This window comes from Bradysia coprophila, unplaced genomic scaffold (genome assembly GCF_014529535.1).
Source record: "Bradysia coprophila strain Holo2 unplaced genomic scaffold, BU_Bcop_v1 contig_232, whole genome shotgun sequence".
Lineage (NCBI taxonomy): Eukaryota > Metazoa > Arthropoda > Insecta > Diptera > Sciaridae > Bradysia > Bradysia coprophila.
The window spans coordinates 7,462,662-7,487,078 of record NW_023503493.1 but is presented as its reverse complement, the minus strand read 5'-3'; the positions used below and the strand labels follow the sequence as shown (position 1 = coordinate 7,487,078).

At 37.3% G+C, this 24,417-nt stretch overlaps 2 protein-coding genes across 4 annotated transcripts in view; one reads left to right on the top strand and one right to left on the bottom strand.

Annotated features, from left to right (window-relative positions):
* LOC119075732 (chromatin-remodeling ATPase INO80) overlaps positions 1 to 12,977 on the bottom strand; it is an 87,991-nt gene extending 75,014 nt beyond the window's left edge. For 2 of the 3 annotated variants that reach the window (XM_037182271.1, XM_037182273.1), the window contains exons 1-11: positions 12,835 to 12,958; positions 12,314 to 12,544; positions 11,433 to 12,235; positions 11,186 to 11,376; positions 10,314 to 11,110; positions 9,838 to 10,255; positions 9,591 to 9,773; positions 9,302 to 9,473; positions 8,888 to 9,240; positions 8,554 to 8,815; positions 8,320 to 8,487 (exon numbers count right to left, since the gene is read on the bottom strand). In XM_037182271.1, coding sequence (XP_037038166.1) covers positions 8,320 to 8,487; positions 8,554 to 8,815; positions 8,888 to 9,240; positions 9,302 to 9,473; positions 9,591 to 9,773; positions 9,838 to 10,255; positions 10,314 to 11,110; positions 11,186 to 11,376; positions 11,433 to 12,235; positions 12,314 to 12,542 — 3,576 coding nt within the window. In that variant the 5' untranslated portion in view covers positions 12,543 to 12,544; positions 12,835 to 12,958. Of the gene's footprint in view, positions 1 to 8,319; positions 8,488 to 8,553; positions 8,816 to 8,887; positions 9,241 to 9,301; positions 9,474 to 9,590; positions 9,774 to 9,837; positions 10,256 to 10,313; positions 11,111 to 11,185; positions 11,377 to 11,432; positions 12,236 to 12,313; positions 12,547 to 12,834 lie in introns of all 3 variants that reach the window. The other variant, XM_037182272.1, reaches the window with a different exon arrangement.
* A 3,019-nt stretch (positions 12,978 to 15,996) lies between these two features.
* LOC119076216 (multiple epidermal growth factor-like domains protein 10) lies at positions 15,997 to 19,881 on the top strand. The gene is made up of 8 exons (XM_037182867.1): positions 15,997 to 16,170; positions 16,234 to 16,388; positions 16,458 to 16,590; positions 16,972 to 17,109; positions 17,175 to 17,275; positions 17,609 to 17,783; positions 17,849 to 17,995; positions 19,681 to 19,881. The coding sequence occupies exons 1-8, from the start codon at positions 16,098 to 16,100 to the stop codon at positions 19,824 to 19,826; spliced, it is 1,068 nt and encodes a 355-aa protein (XP_037038762.1). The 5' UTR covers positions 15,997 to 16,097; the 3' UTR covers positions 19,827 to 19,881.
* The last annotated feature ends 4,536 nt before the right edge of the window (positions 19,882 to 24,417 follow it).

Below are 24,417 nucleotides of genomic sequence, written 5' to 3'. Positions count from 1 at the left end.
TTGTTTCGTATTGTGAAGCATCTGTTGTCGATAGCACCGACAAATATAAGCAATGATCTCTGGTCAACGAGATCATCTATAGTGAAATGTCAGTTAAAGCGAACGAAGTAATAGATGTTGTTGTCGAAAACTAGTATATACTTTGAGAAAAAGAAGTAATAGATTCAGCATTATAGACACAATGTGGTGTACAAATAGACCATGAATAATTTTCACCAAAAACTTGTAACTTAACATCTATGATTTTGGTATATTTGACTCGCCCGCTATTATCCGTTAAAGATTTCAAAGATGCATAAGTCCCTAAAACGTACAGCATTTTCAAACACCTACAAATCAAAGGAAAGACAGATATCGCTTCTTTTAAAAATGGAGGATGTTGAAATGAGGACACAAAACATTTAGCATTCGAACAACTCAGCAGCAAAAATTCCTGCCCACCCCTTACCCATAACAAATTTAACTGTTTACAATAATGAAATATAAAATTAATAGCCGGTAACAAACATGAACATTGTGAAGTCATTAAAAGCAATTTAATTATCAGATCCTCAAATGTTGAATAGGCTGTGAGAGCGTAATGCACCATCCATCGAGATAAATAGGTAAAAACGCATTTTAAATATTTATTAATAAAACGTTTTCGTATTACCAGTTTTTACGACGAAAGTAATAAACATGCTCAAAAGTAAGCTATTTTTACACAGAAAAACGTAATTTACTTGGATTTTATGATCTTTCACTTTAGTCTGAGTCTGTCGCATCTTACTGTGTGTGACTTTTAATGAAATTTTTATGTCATTAAATTTAACGTACGATCGTCTCCACAAACAACAAACATTAGCCTACCCATCGAATGGATTTAATCGAAGGAAAGAATCGTAATGGATCCCAAACAAACGAGCACAAACATAGCATACACACATACCAGATCTATTGCACTCTGTTTGATATTATTGGAATTTATCGGCCAAACATAAAATACTTTCTTCGAGCAATTAAAGTTATAAATAAAATATCATATCCAGAGTGTAACGCAGCTTCTCGGTCGGAAGATGATGCAATTAAAAGAATTTCTGTTATGAAAACACTAACTTAATGGGTGATTAAGAGTCATATTATTTGGCTGCCATGGTATAGAGTATTTCCGTGTAAAGTGGTTTTTGAATATTACCTAGATGATGTGCCACCAGCTACTGTAACCGTCTCGTCAGCTTGTGCATTTTATGATCGTATAAAATTTGTATGCAATGTTTACTGGAATTTGAAACGTGTAACAGTTGCAGGGAATACAAAGAAGAGGCACAAAGCAATTTTAAACCTTTTAGAAACGGCTTGTCATCTGTTATCGACCAACGATGATAATGTAAGAATAAGCAATATGATCTGGATAATCTTCTCTTTATAGACAACTTTTCGCAAAAAATAATGAAGTGACAGATTTTGCATCAAACACGGTCAAACAAAGTAAGTAATAGATTTGATGATTATTATAAGCGATTATGTTAAATATCAACGATTTGGCGATTAAGGAAAACCTTAAATAGAACTATGACTCTATTCAATGGTAAGGGAATTCTTTCGATAATGAGAACTTAAAATCTGCCCCCAAGATTAGACTAATACTCACGCTTCATAATTTCGGTATTGTAGTGTGTTTTTTGACTGCTGAGATAAACGCACTGAATGACTCGTCTAACGTAGCACAAACACGATTAATTTGAGTGCACATAAGCTACATTTTGGCGAGATACCAATTAAGCAACTATCCTCAGGAAGAATTTTCACCCTCACTTGGAAGAAATGTCACTTAACATTTAGAAAAATGTCAGGATTTGACTCTTTCCAAGTTAACGTCATACATCGAGGCGTGCTTCGAAAGTCGCGTTAAGCCAGTGGCTCACTGAATTTGTTATTGACCGCAAGAGTCTTTTGATTTTCGTGGTTCGAGGCTTGGTGCGAAAGTTGGAACTTTAGAGCCTCGTCAATTCTCCGCTATCAAAATTTTTTCTCCGCCAATAACGGATTTGTTCCACAGTTTTTCCGGCTCTTTCCGTCCCCGAAAGTTTTGGCCTCTCACATAACTCGGCGGTTCGCTGATGGTAAATTTTCAAAATCTGTAAAATCGTCTATCAGCGGACGCCTGAGTTTCTATGGTGAACGACTATAACTTGCTGGAGACGATAGAGCGTGAAAAACTATGGAACAAATCCGTTATTGGTGGAGAAAAAATTGTGATAGCGGAGATCGCCGTAGAATATGGGTTTGAAAATGCAGACATCCGCCAATTGCAATAGTTTTGTATGACCAGTTACCTCAGATCAAATTTTTAACACTTTGAGGCAATAGGAAGGATCAGTCTAATGGCTGAAACTACGATTTTTTCTTGAAACTAGAGTTTTCAGTCTTGAAAATTGTAACGCAACAGACCGTTATCCGCCCTTGCCGGTGGTACACTGAACTTGTTTTATTGGCCGTAAAAGACTATTGGTGAGATCCTTAAACAAATGGAGCGATAGGAAAGGTTTTTATTTCAGCGAATCTCTGACGATTTGAAGATTTTCGCGAAACGAAAATATTTGCATGAATCGCCTCAAAACTAATTGGATAGACGAGATTTGTTTTAAAGTAAAGAACACAAAATCCTTGCATTGATTTTGAGTGTAGACTAAGTATCAACTAAAAAACCTTGATCGCACGACATTGTTGCAAATGTACTCTGATTTATTACCTCCTATTTTACTCTTTCTTACAACGAAAATGTCAAGGAATTTACTAAACTAAAGCAAAATATTCTCCAAAGAGCACGTTAAATCTGTAGAAAACTAGAACCCATAAAGTCATACGGAAATCTCTGATCTCATAAAAACAGAGTCATGCATAATATCGCTCCTATAAACAAATATACTGCGAAACTTGAAAGAGATGCATCGGAATATTTATCAACAATCGATAATTTTATGATCATATCACGAAAATCGCATAATATTTTTTTGTAAAAATAAAGAAAAAAAATGAAAAAAGAATGCAAAAATCTAGTCTTCAAACAATACGCCGATAAGAATTACACGGCACTGTGTGGAGTGAACTGATGAATATAAAAAGTTGCCCAGCACGTAAGGTTTGAGCAAAAATTATTTCCTTTTTTTTTCTTCAATAAAGATTGTAACTGTCTGAATGCAAGATAGACTTAAGTTTTTCCAGTAATTAAAATAATTTTAATCTTTTAATTTGTGTGTGTAGCCACGGTTCATGTTATTAAAATTTGAACACATTGCAAAGAAGTCAAACAGAAATTTTAAAATTCAGCAAAAAAAAAAAACAATGAACAAAATTTCCATATTTGAAATGAAGTTCACGTCAAATTGCAATAAATTGTAATTCAAGAGGAACGCAACCAACTAAATTATAATCGCGTTAATACATGTGGAATCATCAAGTAACAGTAGCACGTAATGCTTAATTATTTTTTTAGAGAGGAACGAAACCAAAAAACACCACGAAACGAAAGAAAAAAATTATTTATATCAAAAAATTCGGCCAGGAAACTACCAAATTAATGGCCATGAACCTTTTAGTCTTTCACGCATATTATCCAGTGTGTTATAAAATATTGAAATTTATTTAACATGTTTACGTTAATTTATGGTAATTAACCATCAAAAGGACCCATCGCACTCTTATTACTTTGATAATGAACGCTACCAAACGAAAGGGTGGACGCATCGGACATACACACAAAACCTCCATATAAATGTAATGTGTGTATAGAAGGTAACTGCAGCGCAATGCAATGGTGCATTTGTTTTTAAGTAGTCTGTTAGAAGTATCGTTATAATGTATACCCATCCAAATTAAGCTATATTGTTGTTTAGATTAATGTTGATGAATTTTATTACGTTCCGTTGATTTTTTTTTTCGTTTCGTTTTATAATGATATGGGAAAACAGGTGAATTTCGTTGTGACGATGCATACAATTTTTTTTTCCTTTCTGGATAATTTATTAAAATTACCTTTTAATGCCGTAATTGCTCATTTTCGTTTTGATAATTTTTCCATTTTGGACACATCATTTTTCTTTGTTTTAGATCGATGAATTGTTATTTATTGAACGAACGTTCGACAACTATGAAAGTACCGTGAGAAGTATAAACAAAGAAATTCTTTCGAAAAGATAATTAAATTACTGTCGGATACATTGAAAGGTTGGATGTAATTATTAAGAGCTCGGAGCATCTACGGAGTAGTATGGTAGCAAAATATTTATTTCGAAAATCTAGGAGTTCCTTCAAGTTAGAATAACATGACCGAAATGACATGGGCTGAGAATTTAAAAGTTGTCACGTCCATAAGATCCCATTAGACAAAAACATTTAAGTTACAAAATAGTTGAACCGAGTTCGATCGCTCAAAAAAATAACTCGACCGGATAGTTCGGGTCAGGTCAAACTCAGTGGCTATTTAGTTGAATTTTCAGCGAATTTTGGCGAATTTGGAGAATTTGACGAATTTTGGCGAATTTTGACGAATTTTGGCGAATTTTGACGAATTTTGGCGATTTTTTGTGAATTTATACATGATTTTAAGAAATTTCAAAGAATCGTAGAGCTTAGTTACATATTTTTGGCCAAGACATTCTAGAAATCTATTTTTAACCGGGAAGCCATGATGGTTTTTTTTTTGGAAAAACGATGAAAAATGTCCTAATTTTGTGAATTTTACATATATATTTGTGAATTTGGTAGATTCTTGCATATTTTTGTTATGCTATATCACAAAACTAGCAAAATATTTCAAAAAACATAAATTTGGAAGAAAATTTTCAAAATTTGAATTTTTTAATTTGGGAGAATTTCGGCGAATTTCGACGAATTTTGGCTAATTTTGGCGAATTTCGGCAAATTAATTCAACTAAATAGCCCCTGGGTCAAACTTCACTTCATGAAGACACACTTGACCAGAACCAGAAATTTTAATAGAATTTTTTTAGACAAACCCGACAGGTTTAATCTGATGACTATCTTCAATTTTCATGTTCAAGCCAAATGATTCATATCGGGTTAAGGTCAAATGATTGACGTAATATATGTTCAAGGGCTACAACTCTTCGGGGGCTACATACAACTAATTTGTAAAAGGCCCAAAAATCAATAATTTTCACACACAAATCCAAAAGGTCTTTCGGTTATCGCCCAAATTCACAGTATGGCCAGTCCGGGCCTGTCAGTTGAGTCAAGCTCATCACAAAACCTACAATTAGCAGCTGCAAATGTAAAAGCTTCCACTGAATTATCTGCTTCTGCTTCTGAGTCTCTCAGTACAAGCTATAAATCAACAACACACTAGTCCAGTGAATTCTTATCCTAATGCTAATGTTCATATTGCTTGACTATGCGACTATGAACCCGATGTTGTAACGACACCTTGCTAAGGGAGATGTGTTTGGGAAAACGAGATGGTTCCAACAAATATGAGCTAATTTTGACCTTTTTTGCGCAACGAATAATCAAAAAATAGTGTGACGTCATTTGTGATCAATCCCAGGAAGCATGAGAACTTCTACCCGCTCACACATGACAAACTAAAACATCCTTCGTGAAGATGTAACCGAATGATTCTCTTTTATGCCATTTGGGCTACTTGGGATATAGTCGATCCAAGAGCGTAACATTTCAAGAAACTAAAACGGGGAATCGATGAGCCAAACTTTTCCTGATGTTACTCATAACAGTTCAGACAGTTCCGTTACGTTCACATATCTAATACAACGAACAGTGCGGTAGGTTTTTTTTATTCCGGAATGACGGTGAATGACCCTCCCTTCTACTAAAATTAATTAATCCAAACCGATCATCATTCCATCAAAAATTCATTTCTTGAACCAGCAACGCGCAATGGTTGCATGAACGACTGCAAAACAATTTCGAGATGGAACATGGAACGGCGGTAATAAATCGACGATTTCGTCGATTAATTACCACTGTGGTCATTTCTCAATCAGTTTTTCTTTTGATTAATTAACGAAACACGTTTTTCACACGCGCCTAGACGACGATAGATAATCATTTCAGTTGAAGAAAAATTATCTTGTTCTTTAGATATTTATATTGTTTCAGTGAACAATTATCGATGCGGTAGGTTAAGGTATTCTATACGATATACACATAAAAGTTGAATAAAGAAAAAAAAACGTCTGTTTCCAGCAACAATTTATACAAAACAAAATACCTCGATCTATCCACACAACAACTATAAACTGATGAAGCCGAGAACTGTATTGGAATTTTTAAATTAACGTTAACAAAATTATGGTTAAAATGCACGCTATTCTAGGTAATACCTACGTTAAACAGCCGTAAATTAATTATTAAATGATCACAACGCAACAGTCTGTTGCCATTGTTGTGCTGTCGTGAAATTCGTTATGATTACCATTCAAATGGTGTTAAAGTGTAGCGCGATACTTTTTGTTGATGAATCGTCATCATCGTCGTCGTCGCATTTTATATCAAAACCGTAACAAATTTTCACCCCCTTACTGATTGTCATAGCCAACAATAGACCTTCATTAGAAAGTTATTTAGTGAACAGGTTTTGTGTGTTTGTAAATACACGAAGAAAGGATTAAGAGGTGAATGAAGCACGACCGACAAAGTGTTAACGATAATAATTTCGGAATTTTATTTGTTTAACAGAAAATAAATTCGGAATAAATTGGAGAATTAAAGGAAAATTAAAGGTTGAAGTGGATCATGTGTTCACGACGATCATAAAAGTCTGTTCGGTGAATTGGGAGCTAGGGTTCACAGAATTAACAAAAGTTGAGATCGTCTGCCATATGGAACTACAACTAGGTGGAGTTTTTACGTACCAATTGAAATAAAGGCACATAGAATCAAACTTATGGGCATAATTTTGACCGATACATTCTTTAAACCATTTTTTTTAACATGATCTACATTTGCACAAAAATGAGTCCTGGCTTCATGGTAAAAAACAGATTTGCAATATGTCTCAGTCAAAATTATGTCACTGAGTTCTATGTGCCTTTCAAATGAATTTCATGAGAAATTCGAAGTCGAACAGAATCGATCAAATGGATTCAGAGATATGGCCGAATGTTATTTCGGAGATATTTCACGTAAGGCTCGGAACAGGTCCAATTCAGGTCTTGAGGAATTGTGTCCAACACTTTATAGTAATCTTGACAATAAACTGAATGTGGTATGGTTTGTAGTGAACAATTGAGGCTTTTTATTGCTCATTTATTTGTCATGCTAGATGATGTATTTAAGAAATAGTCTTTAAAGAGGTCATTTTAAGGAGTAGACCTGATAAGTTCAGCTGAAGTTGATTTGTTCTGATATTCTGTCTGAAGTACATTGAAAGCCACAATTTTGCACAACAAATCACACTACATTCGACTTACTGCCGCCAAGATTTCTATTCGGTATTTGACTCGATTTCGCGTGACCCGAATTAGATCTATTCCCATTCCCAATCTTTGGCACTATGTCCACGGAAGTATCAACGTAAAAACAGTTAGGAAATGAAAGATCTTGATGACATCAACCAGTATGTCCAGTCCGGGCATGTAAGTGTAGCAAGTCGTGCTACTTGGCCGTACAATTGGTATATACAAATCGAGTAAATTTCAGTTGATTTTCATAATTTCTGGAAGATACGTGACGACTGAAAATAATCAAGGATGCCATACTGATCATCGTCCAAACGTTTCAAAATTGGTTTCACTCGACCGAAAGACATTATTAAACATCTGTTATCAACGACAACAACAAAAGAAAGCAATGAGCATTGGCTGATGGAGTGACCTTGTATAGCAAAATGTATGTGAGAACTATTGAAGTCCGAGTGTCATCTCAGAGCACTTGCTTCCATTAAAGAGTATTGAAGAAGTTTTATGCAAGCTTGTAACACCAGCGGGCGTAACAATCATAATTGTAATTAACATCCATCATAGCTGTGAAGCATCGCCAAGATTTTTTTGCACTATCGTCACATTTTAGCGTTTCTTTTCGCAGTTTGGCGAATTTTTCTTGACAAATCATCATTTTTGGTTGGTTTGTTAAATCACCAAGAAAAATCGTCAGAATGTGAATAAAACCCAAGGTTTTTCTTGGCGTTTCTTCACATTCTGACGATACAAATATCTTGGTGATTAACATTGATTTGCATCAAGTCAGAATATTTACATCAATGGAGGCACCTCAAGGGTAATTAACGCCTTTAAAGGGTCAAATGAACCGTACTTTTTGACGGTAACGCATTTTGAAATATAAAACAAAATCTGTACTCACCGTATCGGCAGCAGTCAAGTTGATACCCAGTCCTCCAGCCCTCGTTGACAGTAAGAATACAAAAATGTCCGATCGATTTTGAAAATCGGCAACCATATCACGACGAGCAGATATTTTACTGGATCCGTCAAGTCGATGGTATCGATGTTTTCGATGCCACATATACTCCTACGGTACAATATTGACCGATTAGGTACAGAAGAACACGAAATTCAATGAAACCAATAGAATTACCTCTAACAAGTCAATCACTTTTGTCATTTGTGAATAGATCAGCACCCGATGATTCTGTGCCTTCAGTCTCGTTAACAAAGCGTCTAACACGGTCAGTTTACCAGCATCCGATATCAATGTTTGCTTATCCGGTACGCTGATATTGGACCAACCGCAATGCGGACGACACACATCCAGGCCATCGCGAACCAATTCTTGACCGATAGGGTTTTCGCATTGTTCGTGTCGGATTGCAGTCCATGCTGCCGATCGACTGGCGGTGCTAATGTGGAAATATTTTGGTTAGAAGTTTCTTACAAAAATTCAGCCAACAAAACGAAAGAACTGAACGTACTATTGCCGAACGCCTCGAGTTGTAACCTTTGGTCCAATGCCGTACAAAAAATTTGGCATCGTTGTCGGTTGGCATTCGAATTTCCGTTGCAGACGTGGAATGTGGTGGAAGGCGGGAAGTAAAGTACTTTGATGGGTAGATTTCGGCGATGTGTCCATTTTTGACGACGATGGTTTCGATGGCGACAACTGCTTTTTCGGCGTGAAATCATCGACACTCAATTCATTGCGCACCTCGACGATTAATTCGGATTGGCGGGCATGTTTGCTGCGTATGATCCGATGTTCGACAGTTTCGGCCATCGAATTGACGGTGTGTTGCGTAAATGTGTAGACGGATTGATGGGATGGAACCTGCAGATCGATAAAAATCAATGGAATTTGCTGAGGAATTGTAAAGTGTCTAGTGGCTCACCATCTTTGTGAATAGAAGTCCCTTTACAGTTGGACTACTCTGCAGCGCTAAGTTTTTCTTTAACGTCGCTTCCAAGAGTAATGATGACAGACATTTGGTGGATCCTTGCCACCATTGACTGCGGTAAGCCAAAAGTAATAGCAGACGAAACAGGTGTTCGCATCGTTGTAACCTAATGAACACAAAATGTGAAATTGTCGAGGACAGGCAGCAAAGGTGAGTCGGGTTGAATCAGAGTGAATTTGTCGTCTCAAGTTCCCCTGTGGCTCACGCGAATCGGCATACTCACATGAATATTAGACCGTCAATGCTAAACTTCTCAAATTCATGCGGACTAATGTCGCAGAATCGAGTGAACGAGAAGCCATTTCCAATATTTAAGTCAACATGTCTGGTGTATTCGACGGAACTGTCGTCAGCGTGATGTGGAGTCAACGATCGGTGGATGGTATTTGCGTTGTAAATACTGAATCTGGTGGACGGAAAAATTGAGTTTTTCTTTCTGGAAAACATTCGATTCGATGAATCAAACTCACTTGTTGAACAGTAAGTGCCGTTTGCTGGGCATTGCACGAACCAGCAGACATTCGTCATACACTAATTTCGGTACAACGTACTCAATGTACGGCAAATACAACGGACTCTTGGCATCACGTCGCTCAAACAATTCCGGATGGTTGCACACTTTCCGGAATTGCATGACCAGATTCATCAGGCTGGATGTGAAATTTTTGTCCATAATTTGTCCATGACCTTCCGAAGTACGGTCGGTGAATTGCAGCAAATCTTCGATGCGAATTTTCCGTTTCAGTGCCATGTACAGCAGCTTCTGCCGTGTCGTCAACGGGCAGTAGACCATGATTTCGATCTTGTCGGACAGTTCATTTTCCACGTCTTTTTTGATTCGACGCAACATGAACGGTTTGAGGATCATATGGAGGCGAGAGATTTGTTCTGGAAATGGAAATTTTCGTTTAAAATTTGGAGAAATATTCGGTCGCCCGACGCATACTTTCATCGATTCCCGTCTTGTTCTCCGCATGACTTTCAATATCTTTCGAGAACCATTCGTTGAATTCGTCGTGCGAGTCGAACAACGTCGGCATAATGAAATGAAGCAATGCCCACAACTCAGCCATGCTGTTCTGAATGGGCGTTCCACTAAGTAACAATCGATTCCGACAATTGAATCCCAACAACATCTTCCATCGAACGGACGATGAACTTTTGATCGCCTGTGCTTCATCCAATATCATGTACTGCCACTTCAATCGATTGAAATACTTGTAGTCCGACACAATCAGCTGATAGCTGGTTATGACAACGTGAAAGCTCGCATCTTTTGTGTGCAAGTCTTTCGGTTCCCAAAATTGTCGCAGAATTTTCCGTTCGTTCGGCGATCCCCAGTACGGTATGACCTTGAAATCCGGTACGAATCGTTGCATTTCCTGTTGCCAATTGTGTAACGTTGATGCCGGTGATATGATCAAGAACGGACCCCAAACGCCATAGTTTTCAGCGATGTGGCAGAGAAATGCTATCGACTGGACCGTTTTGCCCAGACCCATCTCGTCGGCCAGAATGCCACTGATGCCTTGATCGTACAGATTGGCCAGCCAGGTCATTCCTTTGATCTGATAGCCTTTAAGGTTTCCAGCGAATATGTTCGGCTGGGGTAGTTCTTCTTCCTTTTTAATTGGTTCCGGATTCGGTTGATAATTGGCCAACAGATCGAATTCTTTGGTTCGCTGTCTTTCCATGTTGAATGCTTCGGCTGCATTTTTTTGAGCAATTTGTTTCATTCGATCGCTGGAAAAGTGAAGGAGTTTGTAGAAGAACGGACTGCACAGAACGGACTGGAAGGGGACAAGAAATTCGGCATACCTGTTGTAATCGTCGATAGCGGCCAGTCGGGGATGTGCTTCTTCGTCCAATTGATTGAGAATTCGTAACTGTTCCTCTTCAGTACCAAGACCCAATTTTTTCGACATGAAATGCGCATACAACTCGGTCTGTGTGATCAAAAAGTTTAGTTTCCTCTGTTGCCTCTTCGCTTCGATTAGTTCAACGTCGTGCTGTAAAAGAAAAAAGTGAATTTAAAACCCGTCCAACTCAAGCCTCACATCCAAACCTTTCGTTGTTCTTCTGCTTCTTTCTCCATACGTCGCCTCGTCTCACGCTCGACTCGATCGTACCGCTTCCAATATCCTTGCATTTCTCTCGTTAATCTCTTGGCACGCCAAACCGTTTCCTTCATATTCTTCTGCGACATCATTGCCTTCTGTCGGGACACTTTCATGCACATGGTCGCGTACCGTTTGCAACTCGTTAACACTTCTTTGTGATTGTTCGCCTTGGCTCGCTGAACTTTACCCAATTCCTTTTTGGCCATCAATTGCCAGATTTTTCGTCGCCGTGCCGCCAATACTTCTGGTGTTTTGAGTAGCGCTTGCTTCTTGCGACCACGTTTCGATGGACCGCCACCCGGACTGTGTGGCTTTGAATCGAAACCGTCGTCGTCTTTCAACATCGACAAATCATCCCAATCGATGTCGGCTCCATCTAGGTCACCATCCTCCATCATCTCGTTTTTCAGCTTTTGCAGCTTCTTCTTCGACAATTTCGTTTTGTCCGACTTTTTGTATTTCCGTTTCTTTGTTCCAACGATCGACCGTCGGTGCTCGTAGAAGCTGTCGAAATTGGACAGTAAACCGGTGCCGTAATAGCCGTACTGGGCATTATTTGCATTTGTGTAGTATTTCCGACGATATTTTTGCTCCTTCACATGATCTTTTAGCATTGTCTTGATGTACTCGTCTTCGTCGCTGACATTTTCATCTGAGTCGGTGTCGCTGAGCAACAAATCTTGCAGCCATTTACGGTCGTTTCCAACATTCGTGAAGTTATACATAACACTTTTGTCATTGCGGCGACCTAACAAACAAAACCAGTTGCAAGTTACACCACGAACAGAACAGAGAGATGGTTCGGGCATTTCAATAGTGTCTTTACCTGATTGTGATGAAACAACTCCATTCATTACCCGATCACCGGGTCCTAAGATCTCCGGATTCACATCCGAATCGCTGTCATCGCTGCTGGTTAGCGGCCGTGAGAGGATATCTTGAGCATATTTCATGAACGGACCGAGATCGAGGCAAGCTTCCAATCGCTGAATGTGCAACGGTTCCGCTGACTTTTGAAATGTATTTTGATTCATGGTAATTGTGGCTTCGGCCATGGCTTGGTAGAAAACAAAAACAAAACAAATTGGAAATAAAGTGAGGTTATGTCGAAATGGGAATGAGATAATCAGCAGGAGTTTGAATTGAATGTTTGGATTACATAAAGTTGATAAGTTACGCAGTAAACAAATTAGTAACATCAGATACGCATAGCTCACAACATTCCGCTATTATCAACAAAGAAATTGATTGGGTCGATTTGTTTACATCGAATAGTCAATCACCGAAAACCCGAATAAATTATCACTAAGAGCACCTGCAGTCACAATTTTTTCAGAATTGAATTACCTGATCCGTTAGTTTAGCTCGACTGTTGAAGGAATCTTATTATTTGACCGTGTTTTGTAAAGAATTTATGATTTTTTCACTATTGAAGCACATCAAAACAAATCATTTTGACATTAGACTTCGTATTATGTTTGGACTGTGCGTCGATGCACGCCGAAATGTCAAACGTCAAAATAACAACCCAGCGAAAATATTTTACAGGTCCCAGAAAAAGAAAGTGCGGGAAGAACAGATTAAGAAAATTTTAACGATTCAATCGAGAATCTCATCAAGCCCGATGTGGACAAAATCGTTCTGCTCGGACCTGGATGATGCAATTTGATTTGGGTCGGGCCAAAAAACGGACCAAGAGCGAATGATTGGAGTTAGGGAGGAAAGCAGATTGTGGAAAGCGAAAACGGAAAACGGAAATGTTTCTTTGTGTTGAGGATCGAGGTCAGTCTTTGCAAGTCGAGTGCTTGTGAGTCACTTCTTGCAAGAGTCATTTTCGACCAAGAGTTATTTTCGACCAATGATTTTGTCGTTTGCTGTTGTGCTTCACTCGCTGTTGATCGCTTTAACAGTCATCATAGTTTTGCTTATACTGTTACTTCACTCGCAATTGTAATTTCGTAGATTCAGTTACGGTTTATGACTTCAAAGACTGGATTTAGTCTCTTTTCTGATGTTTCCATTGTAAAGCCGACTAAAGTTGATCTTTGCAGATCGAGTGCTATAGCGAGTCATTCCCTGCAAATTGAGTTTCAACGTTTGTGTTTTGAAGGCGACTGGTTGATCTTTACAGATTGAGTGCTGGCGAGTCATTCTCTGTAAATAGAGTTTCTTCATCCGAATTTTGGGCCAATTAGTGTAGCTTGAGGCCATACTTCACTCACTACGAGATTTTCTTCTACTGATTTTGTTCAGTATTGTTGCTACACAGAAGGCTAAGAAACATTTTCAGTCAAATTATTTCAGTCAAATTGACTTCAATCGAAGTTTTTCGCGAGATTTTCGCATTGTTTTTCCGTTTTTCCATTTCGTTGTTTCGTTGTCGTTGTTGCTGTTTTGCCGGTGATTGTGCAATTTTCGCTGGATGGATGAATGGTGAAAATGAGCGGATCAGACGATCAGACGGTTGGTGACGTGAGTACGGCGCATGAGAATTTTTATTTTTGTTTTTTATTTTTTACTTTTGAAGCTCAGGCTCAGTTCTTTTGTTTGCTTTGCTGCATTTTTTTGGTGATTTCTTAGCAGCTTTCCGCTATTTCCCCAAATTTTCCATCAGCAGATGGCAATTTCTCAATGCAAACTATCCTACACTTGTTCATGGAACGTTTTGCTGCTGTCTTGTGTAAGAGGCTAGCGGAAGCAACTGAAGATGGTCAGTCCACTCTGACCAGTGACCGCCGTTAGTTCTCGAGGTCGAAACAGCTTTTCTTTCTTCTTTTTTGTCACTTTACGTGATGTGTGGGCAAGGGAAGAGCTATAGCTCTGTTTGTCGTTCCGAAGGAACAAAGAAACGATTTAGTGAATGTGAAAAGGAGTCCTGTTTTGGTTTGTGTGCAGATGTCCGGTTCTTGCAATTTGCGCCCCTGAGCTTTTCGTCTCAGGTTAAGCAAAATTGGTATGTGCGAAGGTTTGTTCCGAATAACTGTAAACCCGAACTTTGACAACACGGACGTCGAAGATTTCATCCACAGAGATGAACATAACCTAAACATCAACAAATTTCTTTGTGAATTTTTCGTTAAAATTTACGTCAACCTGAAAGTTGAGGTTATGTTGCCTTCTATGGATGAAATTTGACATTTCGAAATGACCTTGGAACAAACCTATACAGTGTTTAAGGAGAGCGAAAACCAGTTAAATTTAATTGGTCTCGGGGTCAGCTGTCAAATATTCATCAATGAAAAAAGAAATTGAGAGTTGAGCCCAGTTTAAATTTGTATGTGATTTCTCTCATTTTGACGTGTGACCCCGAGACCAGTTTAAACAAAGTGGTCAAAAATCGCTCTCCTTAAACACTGTATAAGTTTCTTCCATTATACGGTAAAAACGACTGTCATCCATAGAAGCGAACATAACCGCAACTTAAATAAATTTGTTTGTTAAAACTTCAAAGTCAAGTTGTGTTGGCTTCTCTGTGGTAACGATTGACATTTTGAACGGCCTTGGAATGAACGGAAGAAACCTATTCCAATGTTAAATTTTGAGTAACGTACAGGTTACTTCTAAGTCGATGGAGGAGCCACTAGAAAATTTCGTGATCAACTCTGTTCTTTCGGAAGACAATCGTCATACAAATTATCAAATTACTGTCAAATTTCATCCATAGAGACATAACCTCATCAATATTTATGAGGGATTCTTTTGAATTTCGACTGACCGAAATCGGCACTATTTATTCTGGGACCTTTTTATATACGCAGTCTCAGATATTTTTGATCTTCCAAACCTGGCTGGTTGTAAGTGGCCAAAAGTCGAAAGATGGGGTTTTGTAGTCCGGATTTCATTTCCGTAAGGTGGGGAGGACACTGGCATGTATGGGTTCGTTCGTAAGCTGATGTCGAGTACTCCTGGGGCAAATATTACCTTCATAAAATTTGATGTTAAATGGCCGAAAATATGACTTCCGGAAAATTTCTCAAAGTCGATGCAACCTCGGTGAACTTTGATGAGAGCTGTGACCTCACTAATGCATTTCTTGATTAAATTATTACTTATTATGAATGTGGAGGACCTCAGCTTTACAGCGATACCCATATTTAGTAGTTTGGCGGAGTGAAACACACAGCTTTCATCTGTTACGTATTCATCACTTTTATTTGTAAACGAGAAGAGATTTCAATCGACTTTGGAAGAACTTTCGGTTTAATTTCTTTTACGAAAAAGTAGAGGTCACTTAAGCGTAGCTTTACTTTACTTTAGTGTCGCTACTGTTTAATCTTTCACAGACGGTAAAGCGTTACACCAGCGTTATTATTTGTAAATTTAACATTCATTTAATTACAAAAGACCGCAATATTTTGAGTCTATCACTTCGTTTCATCGTGTCGATAACAGATTGTCTAGTGTCTAGTCGGTCTAGTCTCACAAATGGAAAGGATCTCTAAAAAATGCAGAACACATGGACACGCGGACTTTGTGAATGATCCCTTGTTGGAGTCATTTTGATGGTTTGACGTTACAACAACTTCAGTTCTGTTCTGTATGCGAGCCATACGGATCATAGAAAATATATTGAGGCTGACTAAAGTTCAAAAAGAAATTCAAATTAGAAAATGTCGGTGAATACTGCACTAAAGTTCGTGCTCTTCGTTCTCATTTCCCTTCACTGTTCAATTTTCGTCTCAGGTACACATAGAAATGAAATTCCGATAAATTTTATCCAAAATAACGTTCGTTTTGAACTTATAGGTTCGGTCCACGAAAATGTAATTGACACTGAGTGTCACCATGATGGCGATTGTAAAGTTTTTGTAAAAATGAATGAAATTGTCAATAGCACATGCTTGAATCATCAATGCATTTGCACAGATTCCGATTTCAAAACTATTACGTGTTTGCCAGAGGTGAACCATTCTAAAGTAGTGAGGCCAGGAATTGTTGTGATAATTTTTTTCCGCCTTTTTTCGTTACAGAAACTGGGATTAGCAAATGTCATTGGCGGTAAATGTCCTTGTACTGCTATTCAATGGAGTAGTTGTATGAATGGATTTTGTATGTGCAAACCGGGTTATATACCATCGGAAGACAAAAGGAGCTGCATACCGAGTGAGTTAATTTAGAAAAAAATAATAATTTGTGAGTTGCAGTGTCAATCTGCTGACGGTGGAGTTGCGCGACCAGTCTCTTGACGTGTACTAGCAGTCTGAAACCTATTGCTCTTTCGTTTGTAAAATTGTTGATAAATGAGATCAGTAGGTACCGACTACTGGTACATGTCCGGAAACTGGTAAAGCCTCCCTTAGTACCTTGGATTTCTTGAGGATTTTTTTTTCAGAAATTCGGGATTTTATAAGAAATTCGGAAATTTCAAGAATTCAAATTTTTGAAAAATTCTTGAGTGAGTTTTGAAGAATCAATTGTACAAAAAAGGTTCTGCCTCCCAGTGCGACAAAAAAATTATTTTATTTTTTTCATCATTTCAAACAGCAAATCTTCCTATCGGCAGCCGTTGCGAAAATGATGTTCAATGTTCCAAAGAAATTGCGTTTTCTACGTGCGCAAATAACACTTGTACATGTCAAAAGAAATTCATTTTCCACAATGGTACCTGCCACAGTTTGATCGGTAAGTGGTCCTTTCACAGCTGCAAGAATTTCTTAATTTTTCACATTTTTTCATTATCTGCACAGATATGACGAAATGCACAAACGAGACCGAATGTCCGAATACCATTTGTGTGCAGCAGCAATGTTACTGTGAGCCCGGTTATGTTGCGGCATTTGATGAAACGGTGAGTGTGATGGTGATGTGCAACTTGACGTATTAGCGGGAATTATGTCGCAGAGCAACGCACTTTAAGCTTGAGTGATGCCCTCAATAGGGTACAAATTACAAAATCCGTATTCTATTTGGCAGTTGTCCACTATGATCACGCTTGCTTGAAGTGCGTTGCGCAGACGCATGAACGAACGATTTTTTAAGAAGTAATTCGCCTCGTCGTTCTGAAATTTTCTTTGCTTTCAATAACTTCCACTTCCGTGTGCTTCGACCTGTTTCTCGTTGTCAAAAGCACCATCCTTACACATCCTTACTCACGACATTTTATTTATCGATTTCATTTTAGGCTTGTCTACCGATTGCTGATCACAATGGAAACTGTTCGGAGAGTGTACAGTGCCAGCATGAATTAGGACTGCGTGCTGTTTGTGAACAGGGCAAATGTGTTTGCGATGAAAATTGGTCGACAATTTTAATCAATGTTGCCAATGGAACGAAAAAGATTTGTGAGAAACGCGTTGGTGAGTACACTACTGAGCGCTCAAACGATTTTGTTTGCGGTTTTTAAAAGATGAAATCCTTTCAGCTGTTGGCCAAGAGTGTGAATACGACACTGACTGTTTCCAATCTCACTTTAATGGTACCGAGCAATCAATGCAATGTTTCTTGAAGGAATGTCAATGTGCACCAGACTATGAACTGGATCAGGATCAGCGCTACTGTATAAAGTCAAGTAAGTGAAGTTGGATTTGAGGTTGAATCTGATGGTTTCATTGAAGGAAATGACAATGAGAATATAGAAAAAATGACTATCTATAGTAACACAGCACTGCCGGTAGTACATTGGGTGCGATCTTAGCACTTTTTTAATTTTTTTGTCCGAGATCGCACCGTATGGTATACCACCTTCAGTGTTTGAAAAAGCTAGACTGGATTCGAAGGGTCATTGAGATCAACGAAGTATCGATTGATTCTCAAGGCGCCAAGCTCCAACCCAATATACCGCCATCAGTGGAAATATTTAAAAAAACATAGCTAACGCCGACCCGTACGAAACACCTATTCGTGTCAAAAGCCTTTAAAATCACTTACATTATCCACTCTTTGCCTTGTTATCATATACAAATAAATTGCCGGAGGCAATATAGACAGCCCCGTACGAAGACAAATTTCATAAATTCCTATTTAAACAGCTATATACCGCTATATTTACCTATATTTCACTGTAAATAAACATTTCACAGAGGAATATATGCTATTATATAGCTCTATATGCCTGTATATAGCTCAATATAGCTGTATATAGGTATATATAGATGTCCGTATATGGAATCCCTGAAACCCCACACACATAACAAATTATTTCCATGTTAACAGAAACTATCTAAGTATCATTTTTCCCAAGATATTTCTATTTTACTAAAATCCAATATGGCCGCCGGCAGCCATTTTGTTAGAAGATCGGAAATAGTACCGACGCTTTACATTCGTTAATACCTTTCAAACAAAAAAAAATTCATGAAATTCGGTCAAAATTTACTCGAGATATTGTCAAAATACACCACGTTCACTGTACTTCCGAGTAGCCAGATAAGAGCTCACTCCAAGAGACCTAGCTCACGCTCCGGAGAACATAATTTCATAAAAAAATTTTCCCTGATTGGTACGGTCAATACCTATCTAATAAAGCTAAAACAGACGAAATATGTTCAAATGTGGCCGACCTACAAGCAAAAACTGCTTGCCGCCCTGTGCCTGTTCCACACCAAGGGGTCGAACTCACGAGTCGGTCATCCGATTTCCATAAACTTTTTTTTTGTCGATCGGTATTGTAAATACCTTTTATTTGACGTATCACTTACAAGTTTAACGTTTAAATGTCCGGAGATATCTTCGAAAAACCGTAAAGCACTTATTGGGCCACAGCTCGGGAGGGGTCGATCCAAAATCACTCATCTTCGAACTTAGCCTGTCTTTTGACATTACCAAACGGGAAAAAAAAGAATTTTCAAAATCGGATGCGTTTTACTCAAGTTATCGTGCAGACAGACAGACGGACAGACAGACGGACATTTTTTTTTTTCGCGGATTTGGCATCTCTAGACAACCACAATAGGTTTCCCCTTACTCAGGGAGTCCAATTCGACGTGTTACAAACGTATGCGTAAACCTATAAGACCCCAGTACTTCGTACGGGTCTAAAAAGTTACCCATGCAAAGGAGACGCCTGAAGGTCATTAAAATTTTAGATCGAAAATTAATCCACGCATTCTGCCCCAAAGGGACTTTTGAAGCGAAAGTTTCTCGTACTGGATTCAAATTCTTACCTTCCTAAATTCGACACAATACACCGACTACTTCTGCTGCATCCAGTCAAAAAACGTTTTCTTTGCTCATCAAATTTTTATTTTCCAACAGAAAATACAGAGCTCCAAAACACATGGTTCGATTCCATTTTGTCGAAGGTTTCCAGTGTATTTGCTACCAGTTCAGGTAATCGTTGTACCATTAACTACTGGATGAAGGTCACCATGATAATTATTTGCTTTGTTATGTTTTTGTAATTGCAAATGTTTAAAATTTTGTTAAATAATAAAAATTTATTTCTTTTCCATTGTTTCCATTGGCTTCTTTACTATCCTTTACTCATTTCGTTCGAACTACGACATGCAAAAGTGGCAAAACTCAGTTGTACAAACCAAATATGCAAATAACTATTTTATGTCTTGGGACAAAGATCGTTTTTTTCCCTTCGCACTTTCACCCCACGCATGAATTATTAGAGACAAATGCACAAATGTAGGCTACAACTTCAGCGTACTAGTTACACCCTCTTAAGACGAATCAACGCAGTGGTAAATTGCAGCCTACATTTGTGCTAAAAAATAATAAATTTACAATGTTAAGAGGCACTGGTACTTAGCTAAAATTGTAGACTACATTTGTGTGCCTCATATTTCATTTTTAATGATATCTTTCCATCAAAATCTTTTTTCAAAAATTTACGACCGCAATTTCGACGACGAATAAATAAAAATTAGTTTTGCTTCTAATCGTTTGACCAGCTCTGAGAAAAGTGAGCAGTTTAACGAAATTTTCATAAACTGCTCACGTTTCTTAGAGCCGGTCAAACTGCTACAACCAAATGTATTATCTATATTTACCACATTCGTGGTCGGATTTGCGGTCGTACATTTTTCAAATAGGATTCTGATGGAAAGATACAGGGAGCCCACTCAAAATTCGGCCTCCTTTTTAAGGAATACAGTCGAAGAAATTTAGTTTTCGGGTTTTCCAAAGGTATTAATCTTATTTAACCCACACTTTATCCCACAACAATGGAATCCACAAATTTAAATTTAGTTAACTCAGCGGTCGCAATGACGGCGCTGCAGTCACGATTTCAAAATGTGATATAGGGTGGATAAACTAAATTTTGGTTTTGGTTACATTTTCTCTTGGTTTTTAATTATTACATCAGGCTTCTAAATTAAGAGTAACTTTATGCAATATAAACCGTTTGAGTTTGAAAAAAGATGTTTTGTATCAGTGAACGATATAGGAAAGCGTTCAGTACGTCTCAACATACAAAAGAACGTAAAATATAATTGTACATTTAGCCACCCTACGTCCGTCATCGCTTCTATTGTCTTCAAAAACATATTGTGTGCTTGTCATGATATGTATCAGAAGTTTGTTTATTTATGTGTCTCATCTAAAATGCTGGCCAGCAAAATTTTGATCATTCAATTCAACGGCAAAATTGATCTAAATGTTAAAATAATTGTGAATAATAGTGAAGTTAATGTGGTTTTGTTTTCTCTTCATAAAGGAATTTGCATCAGTTCGATGTAAAGTGCGGAGCACCATTAGAAAAAAAAACTTGTCGCTGAAGAATGATCAAAAAGTTGCTGGACGCAGTAGCTACAATTAATGCTTTGCAGGATATAGAATCAAAATTAGAGAAACACCAAGAGCCGTCCATTTGAAATCTTCACAATCATCATTTCAACTAAAGGCTTTTTTTTAAACGAAACGCAGATTCGGAACATTCTTTTCCGCCAAATTACAATTTGGCATAGGAAATAAATTCAACTCTTTGTATAAGTGAAGCTCATGATTGAGCTCAATCATGAAAACAGAATCTGGTCAGGAATAAGATAAGAATATGAATATATGACGAACTTCAAAGTTCCTGATTTATAATCCTGAGATGCCTGCTCATGCAATTATGCGATTTACGATTTCCAAAGAATTTTAATATCAACTTTTAGACAAAATAACAATTTCCAAGTCTGTTTTCTATTTGATTTATTTGATGTATTTCCGACCTCGTTCTAGGGTAATAAAATTTTCTGTGGATTATTTGTAACTTCATGAAAATATTAAGATGGAAAACCTCAGAAACATTCACATAAAAATTATGCTTTCCTAACTAATGTTGAAATAGCCTTTTTGCACTCATTAGGAACTTAGGAAAATAACTACTGGGCAGTCGAGACGGTTTACTTGTAGTCCGAAATTATATTTTGGCTTCGTAGAACACAGATAAACACAAGAGAGAGGAATTATATGATATGCAGTACATACTGTCCCGTACAATCTTTTTCTAAATAAAAGTTATAGTCAAATCGACAATATTGTATTATTTGGCGATTTGTCATATTTTGGAGTTTCTTCACACTTTGGCGATTTTTCTTGACAATTCATCATATTTAGTTGATTTGTTAAATCATCAAGAAAAGTCTCAGAAGTGTGAAGAAAGACAAATTTTCAATTCTCTATTATCCTTGGAGTTTCTTTACTCTTTGGCGATATTTCTTGGTTTTTCTTCACATTATGGCGATTTTTCTTGTTGATTTAACAAATCAACCATAATGATGAATTGCCAAGAAAAATCGATAGAGTGTGAAGAGAAGAAGAGAAAAATCGCCAGAGTGTGAGGAAACGCTAAAGTGTAAAAATACGTTTTTGAAATGTCTCTACATTATCTTTCGTAAAATGATAGTGTCCTCGGGATCTTTCGTTAAAGTATGAATTCCCTAGGATCGAACAAGATGCCGTTACCTGACGTAAAATAAGAGTTTCCTTAGGATCGAACCAGGCAGCATTTCGTAACTTTTATAAAAGGATAGATTCACTAGCTTCGAACAAATAACGCCTTTTAGATAAATTTCGTAAAAGGATAAATTTCAAAGGATATGTTTAATCACCACGAAGAATCGCCAAAGTGTGAAGAAACGCAACAAAGACAAATTTATCATTCTTTGTTTTTGCCGGCGTTTCTTCATCCCTTGCCATTTTTTTATTTTTGGCGATTCTTCATGGGAATCATGATTAATGACGGCTACGAGCTTTAGCGAAAACGAATGAGATGTTCCGATCCGAATCTGCGAGCGAACTTCCGTTTCGTTAAAAAAAACCTTTAGTTGAAATGATGATGATGAAGATTTCAAATGGACGGCTCTTGGTGTTTCTCTAATTTTGATTCTATATCCTGCAAAGCATTAGTTGAAGCTATTGCGTCCAGCAACTTTTTGATCATTCTTCAGCGACAAGTTTTTTTTTCTAATGGTGCTCCGCACTTTACATCGAACTGATGCAAATTCCTTTATGAAGAGAAAACAAAACCACATTAACTTCACTATTATTCACAATTATTTTAACATTTAGATCAATTTGGCCGTTGAATTGAATGATCAAAATTTTGCTGGCCAGCATTTTAGATGAGACACATAAATAAACAAACTTCTGATACATATCATGACAAGCACACAATATGTTTTTGAAGACAATAGAAGCGATGACGGACGTAGGGTGGCTAAATGTACAATTATATTTTACGTTCTTTTGTATGTTGAGACGTACTGAACGCTTTCCTATATCGTTCACTGATACAAAACATCTTTTTTCAAACTCAAACGGTTTATATTGCATAAATTTACTCTTAATTTAGAAGCCTGATGTAATAATTAAAAACCAAGAGAAAATGTAACCAAAACCAAAATTTAGTTTATCCACCCTATATCACATTTTGAAATCGTGACTGCAGCGCCGTCATTGCGACCGCTGAGTTAACTAAATTTAAATTTGTGGATTCCATTGTTGTGGGATAAAGTGTGGGTTAAATAAGATTAATACCTTTGGAAAACCCGAAAACTAAATTTCTTCGACTGTAAAGGAGAATATTTCGATAATTTAAGGAGAATTTCAGGAGTTTTAAAATATGAGATTTTGGATTGAATTTGATGAATTCGAAATTCTTTTGACTCTCCAAAGTCATATAAAGGATATATGAAGTAGATTTTTTGGTGTTTCTAAGAGAATATTCTTTGGAAAATATTTTCCGAATTTTTCACAAATATTTTATCGAAGATTTCTCCAAAAAAGTAACTTAATTTTTTGTCTTTTTTTGATTTTATCTTCTTGCTACTTGTAATGCCCGCATTTAAAATCATCTGTGCCTTGGCCACTGACGATTTATCTAATTTACATTCGCTAACTACAGCTGACGAAGTGTTGTTACCATCATCAATTAACTTTTCGGCGACTTTTAACTTTAAAGTCTCATCTGCTACTTCAGCTTCGATGCTTTTAATTTTGGCCTCTTTCTTATGCTTTTCGTTTTTGTCTGACTCGTTTTGTTTCGATTTTGCTAATAACGTCTTTCGCTCTTTTTCTACATCTAAATGCAAAAAATATCTTTTACGGGCCGACGAGCAGAGGTCTAACAATTTTCGAATAATTCGAAAATCTTCCACTTTATCGTAGAAATACAAAGTATTCTAACTATCCGAATAGCCGCAATCGTTTCTTCAAGGCTGCTCCTTGAAATTTCGGGAAACACAAATTTATTTACGCTAAATCCTCGCTCAGGATCAGCATTCCTCCACTCGCGGAATATTGAAAACCGACACATTTTCTGTTTCTGTGTTTTACTTGAGTTTCTGATTTCTCCATATAAAAATGCATGCAAAATTCACAAAAAAACAGTAAAACATAGAACAGAAAATGTATCGGTTTTCCAAATTCCGTGAGTGTATGATTGAGGAATAAATACGCATTGGCTAACTTAACCAGATGGCCAAACTTTCCTCAAACATGATACACACCAGACGAAAGTTAACAATTGATTGACAATAAATGATTAAGTTG